This window comes from Haliaeetus leucocephalus, unplaced genomic scaffold (genome assembly GCF_000737465.1).
Source record: "Haliaeetus leucocephalus isolate CR32 unplaced genomic scaffold, Haliaeetus_leucocephalus-4.0 Scaffold140, whole genome shotgun sequence".
NCBI lineage: Eukaryota > Metazoa > Chordata > Aves > Accipitriformes > Accipitridae > Haliaeetus > Haliaeetus leucocephalus.
The window spans coordinates 6638765-6654510 of NW_010972576.1; the positions used below are offsets into that span (position 1 = coordinate 6638765).

The 15746-nt window shown below is 36.4% G+C and overlaps 1 protein-coding gene across 1 annotated transcript in view; it reads right to left on the bottom strand.

The window, feature by feature from the left end:
• FAM160A1 (family with sequence similarity 160, member A1) overlaps nucleotides 1-15746 on the bottom strand; it is a 36612-nt gene that overhangs the window by 15847 nt on the left and 5019 nt on the right. The window contains exons 3-4 of the mRNA XM_010586136.1: nucleotides 14024-14182; nucleotides 11720-11806 (exon numbers count right to left, since the gene is read on the bottom strand). Of these exons, the coding sequence (XP_010584438.1) occupies nucleotides 11720-11806; nucleotides 14024-14182 (246 nt within the window). The remainder of the gene's footprint in view (nucleotides 1-11719; nucleotides 11807-14023; nucleotides 14183-15746) is intronic.

The window sequence follows — 15746 nt, forward strand, 5'->3', positions numbered from 1 at the left end:
CTCCCCCAAACTGACACCCGAAATCTCACACATACTGAAATACAAAGAGACAAATCATGCTGGAAGCTCCCCACCACCTTTCTGCCCATGTCAGCTCTTTTGCATCACAGTTCCGTCATCCTTCAGAAGCATTTTCAGGTGTTGTGAACACCTGCATCTACCACTTTATTAAAAATAAATGTCAGAGCACAATCAAAGCACAGTACAAACTCATGGTTCTAGAGCTTTAAAGAAAAAATCCCCATAGCTATCTAGAATTTTGCCACAATTTTCCTTTTTATTTTCCCACAGCACAATTTCTCATCTTACTCAATTTTTAAAAGGAGTATGTATATACATACATAGACACACAAACCAAACCCCAAAATCTTCACTACTGACTATTTGTATATCAAAATAAAATTCAAATATCCATGCAACATTTGCATACTGTAACCCACGCTGCTCTGCTTATTGCAATCTTTTGGAGCTTATCTATTCACAGTATACACTGGCAAAGCACAGAAAATTCCAAAGGCCACCTCTGCACCATGTACTGCTGATGCAAAGTCAGCTTTTTAAAAATAGTTACCCAGGAACTTAATAAGCTTAAGTGCACAAAGATAAACCCTTAAATACAAGAATCTGCCTATATGAAAGGAAGCATTAAACATCTTTTGTTTACCAAACTTAGCTGGAGAAATGAAAAGACTGATTTTATTAAAAAAAGAATCAAAGCTGTCACTTAAGAGCTAAGAGGATTTAGAAAATACTCAGAAGGGCAACATTTACGTAACAAGCTGTAAATATTAAAATCCCTGTTCCATTATGCTGCATGTTAGCCATGTACACAGTAATGTCATGCTGCAAACGTTCTCTTTAAAGCATTTAAGATCACAAGCTGCTTCTGGCTGGTTACACAGAACATAGGAATGCTGTATGCAGCCTGCAGACCTTATGGAGAGGGTGCACCAATGTGGAGAGCAGAGAGAAGCTCTAAAGTTAAGGTCGTTGATTCACTCTCATTCTGAGGCTTTATTCTAATGCTCAGCTTCTCCATCCTCAATCAGTGGGCTACTAGCTCATTTTGGCATTAGAAACAAAGCACCAGTGAAGTAGCAACAGTCAAATTTTTCACCAGGATGGGAAAATAAGTTCACCTTCTTGGTTTATTGCAGTAAGGTTAGTCAAAATCAAGCATTAAAATGTAACAGTGAAAGAAAAGGAACGAGGCACACTTTCACAGGATCTGTGAACTTCATAAGGCTAAGTAAGCAACAGCTATAGACATATTTTCTAGATCTGTAATTGTATGTTCAGTGCTACCAAAACCAGAAATAAGAATATAGTACTTTCACAAAATAGTATCTATTAACATATACTCCAACTCGGAATACAGTTTATTAATTCATTCCTCCTTCCCTCAGAAGTGAAAAAAAATAAAGTTACTAGGCTAAGCACCCCAAAGTTACAGATTGCCTGAATTAGCACTGTGGCTACAGCCCTAACTCAAATTCTGTATTATTGTAAGTGTGATAAAGCAAATGTTGTTTATGCACATACACACGCTTTTCCATAGGACTACTGCCATATTCATCCACCAAAAAACCTGCTCAGGAAAGGAGCCAGGGTTGTGAAACAAAGGAAATTGTTTCTGGTTGGAGCCAAGATTATTATTCTTTTTTTTTTGCAATAGCCAAAAGGTGTGGGGACTTGTGGGGTAAAAAAGAATGGCTTTCTGGTGGAAGCTGTTGATTACTGCCCTGAGAACTGGCTTTTTTGTTGTTTTTTATAGCAGCAAGCTGTAAAAAGCAAAGCGCAAGAAATCCATCATGTGACATCATTATGATAGCATACAGTTCATCGAAGAGTTTAAACCCCATGCCAAGGAAAGGCCAGACAGAAATAATACATCATTACGTCTCTGTGTCACTTCTCCTTCATCCTTTATGGGGAAAAGGAAGCACCTTCTTGGCCTGCAGGTTTCACAGATGTTTGCTAAAGGCAGAGGAATGGGCCTGTGTATACGTATAAAATACCAAAGCTGTAAATGAAAGCAAGAAAAGCCAGCAGATTCATAAGGGCAGTGACCTTTTTCTGAAATTGATGCTCTTTGGACATCTCATCCTACATTTGTATCACTCAGAGAAACCCATTTGCTTTTCAGAGTGCATATCATGAATGAAACAAAGAGCAGAAGAAAGTCAGCTAGAGACTACTTTAGAAAAGAAACATTCAATTCTGAGAGCATGTTCAGTGCTCCTAACAGCTTGGGGACTAGACAAAAAAAGAAGTCATGTTTACGGTAGCCAACACTGCACTGATACCACTGAAGAGAGCTAGAAGAACCAAACAATGATTAATGAAGCCCAGACAGTTCACAAAGGAGTGAGTTACAACCTCGTTAAATCTCAATTGTTTGAATTGAGTTTTTTTGTGCAGGGTGCCACATTACACTTAGTTTTTAGATCTTCTTGGGAACGAAGTTGCTGAATCTGCTTAACCACTTTCTGAGAAAGAGGAAAGAAGACTAAGTTTTGTCAAGATTTAAGTGGATTTGTAAGAATAATTTTTCAATGAAAACGCACTGCCTTATCCACAACACTCCTTCAAACTTTTGCAATAAATAAAGCTAGGATCTATTTCACAGCCCACTGTGCAACACTCAAAGCAGGCAAGTTAATGCCGTACAAGTGATTTTAATGCTATCATGTTCTAGAAGTTCCAGTGCGCTCTCAGTGCGCCTTTGTGTGCAACTTGACCATACAGACCAGCACAGAGATCATCCTTCTGCTTCCTCGCAAGAGCAAGTCAAAGAAAAATATTGCTTTTCAGCATTTGAAATGAAAGCCACGTATGCTGCTTAGGAAAAAGATCAATTAATCTGGCAAGCAGACATCTGTGCCTTTACAATTATATCTTATTTTGCCACCTTGCATTCTGTGTTTGCTTCTCCCTTTCACCATATCTGACAGTAAGTGTAACTTCCAAAGATTTGAGGCACTTAGAGAAGTATTCAAAAAGGCTAATTTTAGCTCCATGAAGCTGGTTTTCCTTTTACTCCATGGGATACATTAGCCCGCTCTGAATGAGCCTCTAGAGAACTCGCTTTTTTTGCAGCTAACTAGAAGGACGTTGGAGAAATTAGTTACATTTAGGCAAAACCCAGCATTGGCAAAACCCCTTTTAACTGTAGACCTTTTCTACAGATCACATTACACATAATACATTGAGTGTTGAAAGTGAGACTTGTTCAATTTGTGCAGTTATTATTGAAGATCTCTGTTTTCTAAGATACCAAAGCCACGCTATTAAGCTTCATTCAGAGTACTTGCTGGTTGTCTCCTCTTAAACTAATGTCTCGTGAGACAGATTTGGGGAAAGTAGAGAAATCCTTTCTAATAAATTCAACTTGGTACTTTGGTAAACAACAAAAGAACCAATGTTCCCAGAGAACAAAACATTTACTACCCATGTCAAACATGTCCACTACAGTCAAATTGTGAGGCAGCTTACAAAAACCTTGTATCACTGTAAACATTGATTACAGTATAATTTGTCCAAGTAAGCTTTTAGCTAGCCCTCAGAATTTAACATCTTTGAAAGGATGATAAAAAACAAGCCAAAACTTACATACATCCACAAATCTCATATTTAATTTAAAAATTTTTCACTTCTGACAATTCAAGTATCAGGAAAAATACCATAACAAAGGGAGATGAATAAAATTAAGACATGGTATTTTTCTAGAAAAGCCCTTTGTTAAGTAAGTAAATTTCAAGCTATGTTTTTGATAAAGGTATTTCAGCAATATTAAAATCCACCACTGCCACAACAGCAAAAATAAAAACCCACCAGCAGCATCCCTTGCATTAGATCTTTTCTACTAATGGTAAAGACCAGGGATATCTCTGCTCCCAAGATAAAACTGTAGGATTTAAAATGAAAAACAAGAAAAATCCATATCCATTGCATTAATCAGAACAGTATTCTCCCACTTTTATTTTCATTATCCACAGTTGTAACAATAAAAAGTTGCTGGAATTTTTCTTTTTCAATATACATGCAAATTTAAAGTGTCTATCTAAAGATACCATTTAAAAAACTCATCCACACGTTTTTCTATACAACAATCAGTTGTTACAGATATTTAAGATGTAATCTGCCACAAAAGGGACTACCTGAGAGTCTGACAGATACTTGATTAGAGATTATTGAAAAGAGAAAGCCACTTTTAGCCTTGTAATACCCTTCTCTAATTACGTAATAATTTTTAGCAAATCTTTTCTCGCCTCCTTTGATGACTGATTAGATGGTGAAGCAGAACCGTGTAAAGAGATCCAGCTTTTACAAGTCACTGTGCCAAGTAATAGCAAAGAGCCAGAAATTACTGTCATTGCAAGTTCAGTTTAATGTATTATACTCACTGTGTTAGACGAATTGCACTGATTCTTTATTACTGGCTATTTTCCCTTGGGATCCACACAATATATTTTCTAATTTACAGCTTCATGCCCTCTTACAGGAATTCGGCTATCCGATTCCTCCTTTCCTTCACATTTCCCTTCCTACAAGGATTTCATATTGCCCATGAAAAGACCATGAATGTTCTTATTAGAACTTATCCTCTAGATCCACAAGCAGTTTAAACCTGAATAAGCCCACCTCACTGATGAAAAAAGTCCAACCATTCCCACTCTTTTCTCCTTTCTATTAATTTTCAACTTCTTGCCCCCTGCTTATACTGGCAGAAGAGTTCATGCTTCAATTCACCACACAGTGAATTGGCTCAGGGAATTGATTCAATAGGTTAAAACTATCCAGGAAATAAAGGTGAGTTTTAACCTCAGTCAGTGTCCCATATGAACAGTTGTCCTGGCAAAAGAGAGGGAGGGGACAAGTGGGATCAGGGACAGAGGAAGTTTGCACGCTGTGGGAACTAAAAAATCAGAAGTGCTTCAACTTCCCTCAGCTTACATTTATAAACTGCTACAGTTTATACCAGGTTAAAATTCAACTCAATTGCAGTGTTTGATGCAAAAAGTGAAAGCACCTTTAACATATAGCCACTTCGTAGCCAATAAAACTAAGTTTTGTAGCTACTAATGGGTTTCCCCAAAGCATGGGACTATTCAAAGTATTCCAGTAATGCTTGGGTTACACCTTTTTACAGCAGCTGTCCAAATACTTTCAGCAAGGTGAAAGGTGGTATTATTTCTAAATGGGAACCAACAGTCTTGTAGGATATTTATAAAGATACTCCTTCTAATCTGTACGCTATAATTTACAGGTCATTGCCCCCTAGGTGAGCTGTGTAATCATCAAGCAAGTATTATTGAATTATCACTGTGTTAGAGGTTTTCATTTAGATGGGTTAGTGCGCAATAGAATTGAGGTCCATTTGACAAAGTTTATTTGACAGGACCATGCCAGATCTTCCACAGAGCAGTTCTGTTCACTTGGCCAACTGCAACATTTTACACTAAAAAGCTGGTACAATTTTCCATTATTCAGATTAAAACAACCCTTCCAAGTAGAAAAATAATTATAGTTAGCAATTAAATGCCATGTAGTAAAGCAGTAAATGCTAAGACATGAAAAATTTGCATTTATCATATAATTTGTCAAATTTTCAGCACTATCTTCAATAAATTGAAATAACACAAATTACATAAACACTCAAGATGTTTTGAGTAGCTATCTTTGTCACCCAAATTCTCTGAATGCCAAATTAAAAGTAAATCATATGCACTTAAAGATGTATATAACCAATCTGAGTTGTACCAAAGATAGCATAATATTTATATATACCACAGTGTGGCTCCTAATTATCTAGCACATGGTTTTGACTGCAAAATATATACATATTAAAGACCTTCTGAGAAGAATTTCACTCAGATTTTTACAATAGTGCTAAAAGAATAAGGTAAATAAGCACCTTCTACTACCAAATATATAAAGACTAAAACAAGACAATACAGCCTCTAGCAGAACTAGTAAAACAGACTTTGGCCCCAGAAGATCTTAAATTTTTTTTGATAGAACTCCAGAATTATAGTTTTGAAAGTGAAGCAAGAATTAGCCAATGAAATATGTCACAGAAATTTGACAGTATGGCTCTGTGCCTGAGCAGAATTATACCTTCTCACAAGTATTTTTTTCCTAAGCACCAAAACCTAGGGAAGAACATACAGAACTGCATAATTTCAAGTTGTAACTGACATGCCATCAGAAAATACCAGTCTTAAATTAAGAACAGATTCTGCCAGATAGTCTTAATTTTCTTAAATCCCAGAGACTTAGACCAGAAAGAATAAAAGATTGTTTGGGCAAAAGAAAACTACCAAATTAACTTCTTCTTTAGCTCTGTATCTTTATGGACAAAATACATAATTCCTTCTGTTTTTTACTGAATTTGTACAGAAATAAGGAATTTGTGACCTTGCACATGACAAACCCCTCTGAACAATATCATTGAATCGCTTTTTTCAATGTCTCAAGAAACTCAGATGTCAGAAGTAAGGGAGGTAACTCTTTTGTAAAAAGTACAATAAAATCCAGACAACCAAAGGACAAGACAGGGCTATCCAGCACAGCCAGGTAATGCGTATCCCTAGCTATATAATACAAATCTTGGCTCTATCTACCCATTCAGCAACATGCAGCTTCTGAGATACGAACATATTTGTCAATTGCTCATTACACGTGTAGGTGGGATAACCCACGCAAAGTGACAAGACTAGTACAGATCAGGTATAAATTAGGCTACAAGAACATGCTATATTTAGGATACTTATCTTTGAGAAATGAAGTTAGGGAGTCATAAACTTCAGAATGTTTGGGTTAAGCACATTGCAGTTAATCTGCTACATAAATAACCTTCACAGAACTCACTGTGAAAAAGAGGTTATTTCAAGCCAGCTAGCTAGCCCAATCAATTTGAAACTTCCTTAACTGGCAAAAAACTGAACTAGCGAATTCTTTTTCAACTCCATACTAGCTTCCTGCAATAAAACCATAAAAATCACACCAAGCAAAATATGTCGGTCTCCCCACCCCCTGATTTTTTCATAGAAACGCGTCTCTATCCTCAACACTCTTGCACTGTTTCACTTACACAGTGAACTGTGTATATCATAAGTATGTATAGGGAGACAATCTGCAAAAATTAAAGAAAGGCAGAGCTTAGTACATAGTTCCCTAAATGTTACAGACATTTCAAGATCACACATATACATATCTCAAAGCTTTGGACCACATACTGAAATTCTGAACTACTGTTAACTGAAATTCTACTTCCTGAAATTCTGATGCTACTTTTACCAAAAGTCTTGTTTGATAGTCCAATGTTTTAAACTGGAAGAAGGTTGTCTTCAGTAATCCCAGGTCCCTAAAATGAGAGTGAAACTGTGGAGCAAGGAAGACCTACCCTTAGAGGAGGGGGATCAGGTTAGGCAACATTTAAACAAACTGGATATACATGAGTCTGTTGGGGCCTGATAGATTGCATCCCTGACTGTTGAGGTGACTCTAGGTTTTTGAAAGGTTGTGGCTACCTGAAGAGGCTCCTGAGGACCAGAAGTAAGAACATGTCACTCCAGTCTTCAAGCAGGATAATCCAGGGAACTACAGGCTGCTCAGCCTCACATCAATCCCTGCGAAGGGGATGGAATAACACCTCCTGGAGGCCTTTTCCAAACATATTAAGAAGGCTGACTGGGAGTATGGATTTATGAAGAGGAAATCAAGCCTGACCAACCTGATAGCCTTCTACAATAAGATGACTAGCTCGATGGATAAATGGAGATCAGTTATTATTTATCTTGCAAGGCTTTCAACACTGTCTCTTGTACAACATCCTCATAGACAAAATTACGAAGAACGCACTGATAAGTGGACAGTGAGGTGGATCAAAAACTAGTTGAACTGCTGGGCTCAAAGGATTGTCATCAGCAATGCAAAGTCCTGGCTAGAGGCCAGTGATGTGGGGTCTACACTGGGGCCAATACTGTTTAACTTCTTCATTAATGACCTAGATGACGAGATGGAGTGCACACTTGTGCAATGCGCCCTTGTGACAAAGATGACCCACAGCCTCCTGGGCTACATTAAGAAAAGTATTCCTAGCAGGTTGGTGGGGGTCAAGTCCAGCAAAGGCCCACAAAGATAATTATGGGATAGAAGCATCTATCATATGAGGAGAGGCTGAGAAAGCTGTGACTGTTCAACCTGAAGAAGAGAAGGCTCAGGCAGGATCTTATCCATGTGTGCAAACAGCTGCTGGGAAGAAGCAAAGAAGATGAAGCCAAACTCTTCTCAGTGGTGCCCAGTGAAAGGACAAACAAGAAGCAATGGGCCACAAACTGAAATCCAGGAAATTCCAACCAGACATCAGGAAAAATAAAAAAATAATTAAAAAAAAAAAAATCAAAGACCACACATTTTTCTACTGTACGGGTGGTCAAACACTGGAACAGTGTTGCCCAGAGAAGGTGTACCATCTCCAGCTTTGGAGATATTCAACATCCAACTGGACACATCCCTGAGTAACATGCTCTAGCTGACTCTGCTCTAAGCAGGAGGGTTCGACAGGATGATCTCCAGAGGTGTCTGCCAGCCTCACCCATTCTGTAATTCTGTGAAAAGACAGGAGGAAGGAAGAGACTGGACAGCACCTATCATCTACAATATAGGCTTAGCTTTAATCCAAAAGTGAGTAAACCTCCTCATACCAGACATTTTGCTCATATCTGAATACATCAGTTGTAAAGGCAAACTGATGATGTTGTTATTCCATGAGGGATTAAAAGCTAGTAAGATTTTTAGCTACACGATTTATCTAATAGTGCTTGCACAGCTATTTGGCTTGTTTTATTTTATAGACTTGAATCAACTAAATTTGATTTGGTGATCAGACAGGAAGTCACATTAACTACTTGTTTACATTGCTACTGTTGTTTTAAACAGAAATCAAGTTCTATCACACTGAGAACAGAAAAGATTTAAGACTTCTTTCCTAGATGTTTACATTTTTTTGACTGGAGCTGTCTTTGCAAAAACAATATATGCAATTCTGTGTCTTGCTGCAGAGCAATTTTTTCCTCAAAACATTACTTCTTGAAGAAAAACTAAAATATAGTACAGAGAGAACAGGTCTGAAGTAGTATGCCTACCCAATAGTCATTCAAGAGCAGAGCCAGAAGCTCATCTCCCTTCCAATTTTTACATTAAGGTAGAACCATGGGTGCCAGACTGGATGTGGGATGTCAAGGCTTGAATGCCACATGAGGTCTGGACTCCTTTCCATCCTTCTGTTCATGTGTATCACCAAGAGTTATCAGAAGCAGCTGTTAAATTCTAGAAATAAGAGTTATAGGGACACCTTGGGAAGATGTACTAATAATTATCATCTCTTACCACCCCTCCCTTTAACCTTCCACAGATCTGTCTTTCTAATCAGGTATTTATACCATGCTCCATTACTCATTGTATTTGAACTCATAAGCCAGAATAAGTCAGAACAACCTGAACTGAATGACTGGATAAAACCTAAAATCTTCAGCCACAAGTAGACTTTAGGATACCAAACCAACTTCACTGAGTTTAAAAGAAAAATCAAGATCCATTTAGTATTGTGTTCAATGAAAGAACTTGTTTTAAAAACCATCATGGTGCATCTGGCCTTTCTCTTGTTTTGGGCCTTCACAATTTTTTTCTTAACCTAAAGGTTAATTACAACACTTAAGTCCCCAAATGGGCAATACAGTTTCCAAAACCTACTCCTCAACTTAGCATGAATGTTTTCAATGGCATCTAGAAATTATTTTAATGTGTGAAAGAGCTGTTGCAGCATAATTATCTGTCAAAGCGCATAGACATCTGTCCCAAAAGCAAAGATGTAAAATAGTTATTTTCTGTTAAATTAATGCGGGGCATAGCACAGAAAAACTGAAGAGGTCAAATGTGCCTCTACTTACTTGTTTCCTCTTGCTATGGAGTTTTGGTCTCACATATGTGAGAGTCTTGTATCAGATCCACTAGATGGTGCAATCCATCTTCTCCATTAAACGCATTTGAAGTTTATGCACATAAGTAGTTAATTTTTAAAGAGGAAAAAATCAAACTTAATGCTAATCAAGGAAAGGTTTATTACTGGAAGAACAAGGCACCAAACAGAATGTCAGGGTCCAGGAAAGATCTAGGCTTGACACTCATATACGTTAGCAGCCAACATCTCAATTTTCAAGAGAAATATGATTTCACCCAATTTCAGAGTATATAAATGAGGTTTAACAAAATTTTCATCACATTAAAAAAAAGTAATAAGAACAGCATGCTTTAAATGATTTAAGTAACTTCAACAGGGAAATAATCAACCCAATAGGGGGTTAGCAGATCTACAGACCAATAAGAATGGCATTCAGCAGCATGGTAGTATTCAAAACAACCTACAATTTGTCCTAAGTACTTCATAGGTGAAAACAGTACCCACACTAAGACTAGAATCCCACAGCTACATTCTGCTATCTCCCTTGTTATCCATGACCTCGACCTAAAGCTGGTTAGCTTTTCACTTCTGATTCTAATTCCCTGTTTTGGTAAGGGATTAAGTCAAGACACACGAATAGAAAAAAATTACTGCCAGGTAAGGAGGTGAACTATCTCAATGACAGTCTACAGTCTTGATCTGGATGGCAGCCAAATTTTATTTCGGCCCTTGCCAAGTTCCCAAATGTTTGAGATCTGCTGAATCATTGAAGAAGATTCTATACTGCTTTATTACTTTCTTAGTAAGTGATTGTTTACCACGAAGAATTGTGTGCATTGCCAAGACAAGTCCTAGACTAGAAAGCGGGGTACAGTGTTTAACTAGCCTCTCAGAAAATGGAACAAGTGCAGTGCTTTCTGCTTGGCAGGCTTAGTAAAAATTAGTAGACCTTCAAAAAGTAATTTATTAGTCCTCTCCTGGCAGTTTTTGTGGATTTTTACTCTCAGCAATTCCTACTTTTTCTCCTCAAACAAGGTATTCTTTTTACAGGGCAATGAGGACTGTTAATTGACATATTCTCCAACAGTTAGAAATGTAGTTTGCTGCAGCCTAACAAAAAAATAATAAATTAAGTAATTCACCAAAATCAGTGACATATTTTGCAAAGGATAACCCCTAAATTCAAAGAAAAATAGATTTTTTTTTTCTTCAAACCAACATAAATTGCATCCTAATACATTAGAAAATTGATACCAAACTCCGTTTCTTCTCCACTTTATGAAAATAGCTCTACCAACTGTGATAAGGAACTACAAAACAATACCAACTTTGCTAAAATTAGCATAATATTTCTTGACTGTACATTTTCCTCGTGGACATTTTCCTTTTGGAAGGTGTTCATTTGGAAAAAAAAAAAAAAACCACTCATGGAATCATGTCTGCCATGACGAAATGTTGTCTAAAAAGTCACTGCTTTTTTGATGATATATCAGCCTAGTGCAACAAAAATATTTTGGTTCTTCATTTCACTTAAGAATTTTAAACATTTTCAGAAATACCAATATGTTGCTTAATAATCTGTATAATGTAAACAGAAAGTATGGAATAAAAAGATGGGAAGTTAGCCTAGAAACTTACTCAATTATATGGAAGTCACTACTGACAGTGTAATTAATAGTATCTTTACACAGAGATCATCCATAACGCTTTTGCCCGTTATTATTTCATGTCATGCTTGCATACACCACTGACCTTATGGAGCGCAGGAGCCATTACTGGCACCAAAAATCCATTGTAAATGTAATTCACAAGCTGGTTACGTATCAAGGGATGTGCCACCTAAGAGGGTGGAAGAGAGAAAGACACAGAACAGTTCCAATGAGATTTAAAATAAGACAGAGCACAGACTACTCTTATCCGCTACCAAAACCCTTTCCCATTTAACAAGACATGTTCATTTGTCCTTCACACCAGCATTTGCTATGATTCAGGTTCTTAAAGATATTTCCTTCCGCAAAGAAATACACAAACTATGTTTAATTACAGTAAGCCTGCCAAATTTAGAGTACAGAGCTTTTCAATCTCCCTGCACGCTGACAAAGATGAATGGATGGACAGAAAAGTGTGTATACCCATGCATTAAAGGAAGATTTGAGATTCTAAATTTAGCTCCTGCAACCTCGTCAGGGTCACTTGAAGGTGGATTTGCCATTGTTAACTTGTCCTCTTACAAGAAGAAAAAGCAGAACAGCTGCTTTCCTATGGTTCAAGAGTAGGTAAACCAAAGCACTCTCTAGCTATAGGGTAAGAACATATTGTTCACATGCCCTTCTCCCAGTCACTGTAAAACAAACAGAAATGAAAACAAAGCCTACATTATTCAATCAATAGGCTGGTTAGGAGCTTTAAAAAATTAACTGCTATTAGAAGCCAAAAATTTACTTTTATAATGAAGCATTTGTTTTGTTTTCAAAAGGAAAACATATTATCAATTCATGCATTTAAAAGAAATTTGATAAAAGCAGGAAAAAATTCCATTAGAAGTGTTCTAAGTTAACATATTCTGTTTGAAGTTCACATAGAACCTGGAATATCACAGCCTACATGTGGCCACAAATACATTCTCCCACTTGCAATTCTTCCCAGACTTCCTTTAATTTGTAACAGTTACTTTGGAAAGGAGAAGAAAAAGGGTTGCCCTTCCTATGCTGTGATCCAGGGAAAAAGTAGTAAATGGAAGGAGGTCTTGGCTACACTGTCCCTTTTTAATCTCTGGTCAAAGTTTTTGGGTCAACACAGAACAAGCCACACCACAAAGACCATTCCATGCACAGAGCAAAAATTCCTGCAGTAATTGAGCTTTCAGTTCAGCTGGAGAAAGACTATGAAAACACAATCAAGCAGCAGTCAGAAACTGCTCTTTCTGCTTGTCAGTTGAAGATCCTTAACCATTTTGAGTTTATTTGAAAAGTGGTTTTAAAATAATATGTTCTTCTTTAATTTGTCTGCAGTAACCTTTATATCATTTTTTTTTAAAAAAGTATCACATATGACCTCCTGCAAATGTAGATCTGTAGAAAAATTCTGCTTAGACATCAGAATGAATATTGTCTCCTTGTCACATTTAAACAAGCATGTTAAAAACCTTATATATTGCATTTAAAGAATGACAGCTATTATTATTTTCGCTTGTTCAATGCTGTAATAGTCAATCAGCTACTTTACTGTATTTTGCACACGTCTCACTAAAACATATCTTTTAACAGTAAATGTGACTAAATTTTCAATCCTATTCACATTTCTTCAAGTAACATGTAAATCTACAGTTTCTGTAAAATTTATATCATGTTTTAATAAAATACTGGATAAGGGTTCTATAGGGTTTTCTAGCCTTAAAAACAATATTAAAAAAAACCAAAAAAAATTATGTTTAGATCAGAGAAAAAAAATAGTAAGGGATCAAAACCAGAAAAAAAAAATGTAATCAAGAAATAATCATTAAGAACAGAGAGTGGATTCAAAACAGGCCAATCTAAAATGAATTTATATTTCTAGGAATATAGCTAAATTCTGCTTGGAAAGCTTGCTTTATGCAGTACTCGCCAACAGGCAAAATGGACTGTTTTCTTTTGTACACTATTATGAAAGCTTAGACAAACACAGAATGGTATTCAGCACTTAAATATATAAAGTCTACTTTTTCCCACATGTAAAGGCATTCAATTTTCTTTTAGTATCAACAGTGGTATTAAAATGCGATAAACTTTTTTTTTTTAAAAAACAGAAAATCCTCCCAATGACATAATGAAATATCATGCTGCCACACAAATTTACTGCTTTCATTTGAAACATTTGTCACCTGAAAACCAAGAACATATTAATTCATCCCTATAACCAGGACAAACAGCACAATGCATCCATTTTATAACTAATTTTAGTGTAACTTAAAAAGTCCATGCCATTAATAAAAGTAAATAAATGCTATAATTTACAAACTTTTGCAGAATATATAAAACACTACTACTTCGGAAGGACAGGCCAACTCTGCTCCATTACCTGTATCACAGCATTGCAAAATTCAAGGGAATTCATGAATTGTACAAGGGCTGGTGACAAGAGCCAGTCATCTTTCAGGAGACAATGCCACTCTTCTCCTTTTTCTTCCAGCTTTGTAGGCAAAGATGAATAGAGGCCACTTAGTCCTGTTGCTAGCACCTGTATTTCAAAAACAGAAGAGAAATTACTTACGTTCCAACTGTCCACCTACTTGAATGGCAATGCCACAAATGGTTTCTCTTATTAGTTTTAGTAACATAAAAGAGTGTTGAGATTAATTTCATTTCCTTTTGAAAGAGTCCTGTCACAGAAAGACATGAATATTTTAAAGAGCATTCTATATAATATCCTTCTTTCAAGAGTTGGTATTTAGGAGAAAGTGATGGAGAAATTCAGGTTGTCTTTTTTTTTTTAACCCAAAGTTATAATTTATTTTTAAATACTTCTTTTTAAATGCTTCTAAAATAATTTTACACTTTCCTTCAGTCCCTTCCAGAAGAAGCCATCACTGCCATATATATATGTCTTTTGTTGGTGATTTGAATCTTACTGCTCACACATTCCTATATGAAGTCATTTCACTTGGAAATATGAAACATTAGAAAGGGAAGGAGAAAGTGCCCCCATCAACAAAAATGAAGTTGAGCTTCATATAAACCACAGGTATCTGTTAACTTTCATTCCTAGGCACTTGGACTCAGCTGAATCCACTTAAAAAAAATTCTAACTGTTCATAATTTCTCATTTTCCTTTCTTATTTATTTGGAAGGGGGAGGGGAAGAAATAAAAAAGCCTGAAATAAGTTACTGTGTAAACATTGTTTCCAGTGACATTAAGCCTTACAGATGATTTATGTAGAATATATCACTGAAGCATAAGATTGTGTTTTTAGTTACAATTTAAAAAGCATATTTCCAAAAAGGTTTTTTAAATTTAACTGAATATATCTAGAGTATTGGTAGTTTCAGACCAAGTTTTTAATTATTAAAGTTATTTGAAGCTGGAAACTTTCTAAATGTTATTTACAACTCTTATCCTTCTGACATGATTTTATACAACTTCAGAATAATTTTTAAGATGATCCTCATTTTAATGGGAACATTAAGACTCAGCCTGATGGCAATCTTTTAAGTTTTCATTCAACAGACTCTTGTAAGAATTTTTCCTCTTTCTACAAAGGGCTACTTGGCACCTACAGGGCTAGACAGTCAAAGCTCAGATGAAACACAACTGTTTGACCTGCACATTGTCAACTCTTTGTTTTCTAACACATAAAAGACCAAGGGTTCAAGGAAGGGCATTCAGGTTTTGATCATACGCAAGCATAACCAATTATGATTGCTAAACCATCCAGTCAGACAAAGACTGTCTTTCTGAATACTTTCCATTCCTAAATCATATAATTTTGAAGATGGATTTATTCTGGCATACATAATTAAGCTAAATATTAAGGGGGGGGGAATACTGTGGAAAATTCACTGCTTTAGCACACTGTGCTACTTTTTTTTATACACATATATACATAGATATATAAAGAAAGATGCTGGAGATATGTTAAAAGCTTTATTTGGACAATCACCTTCTATAACCAGAATCTTTTTTGCTTTCTCTGTCTCTCATGGTAGAAGAGCTAAAAGCAAAAAGTTGGGAAGATCTTACTAGGCCTATAGAACTACCTATACGTAACCCCCCCCCCCCCCCCCCCCCCCCCACACACCAACGC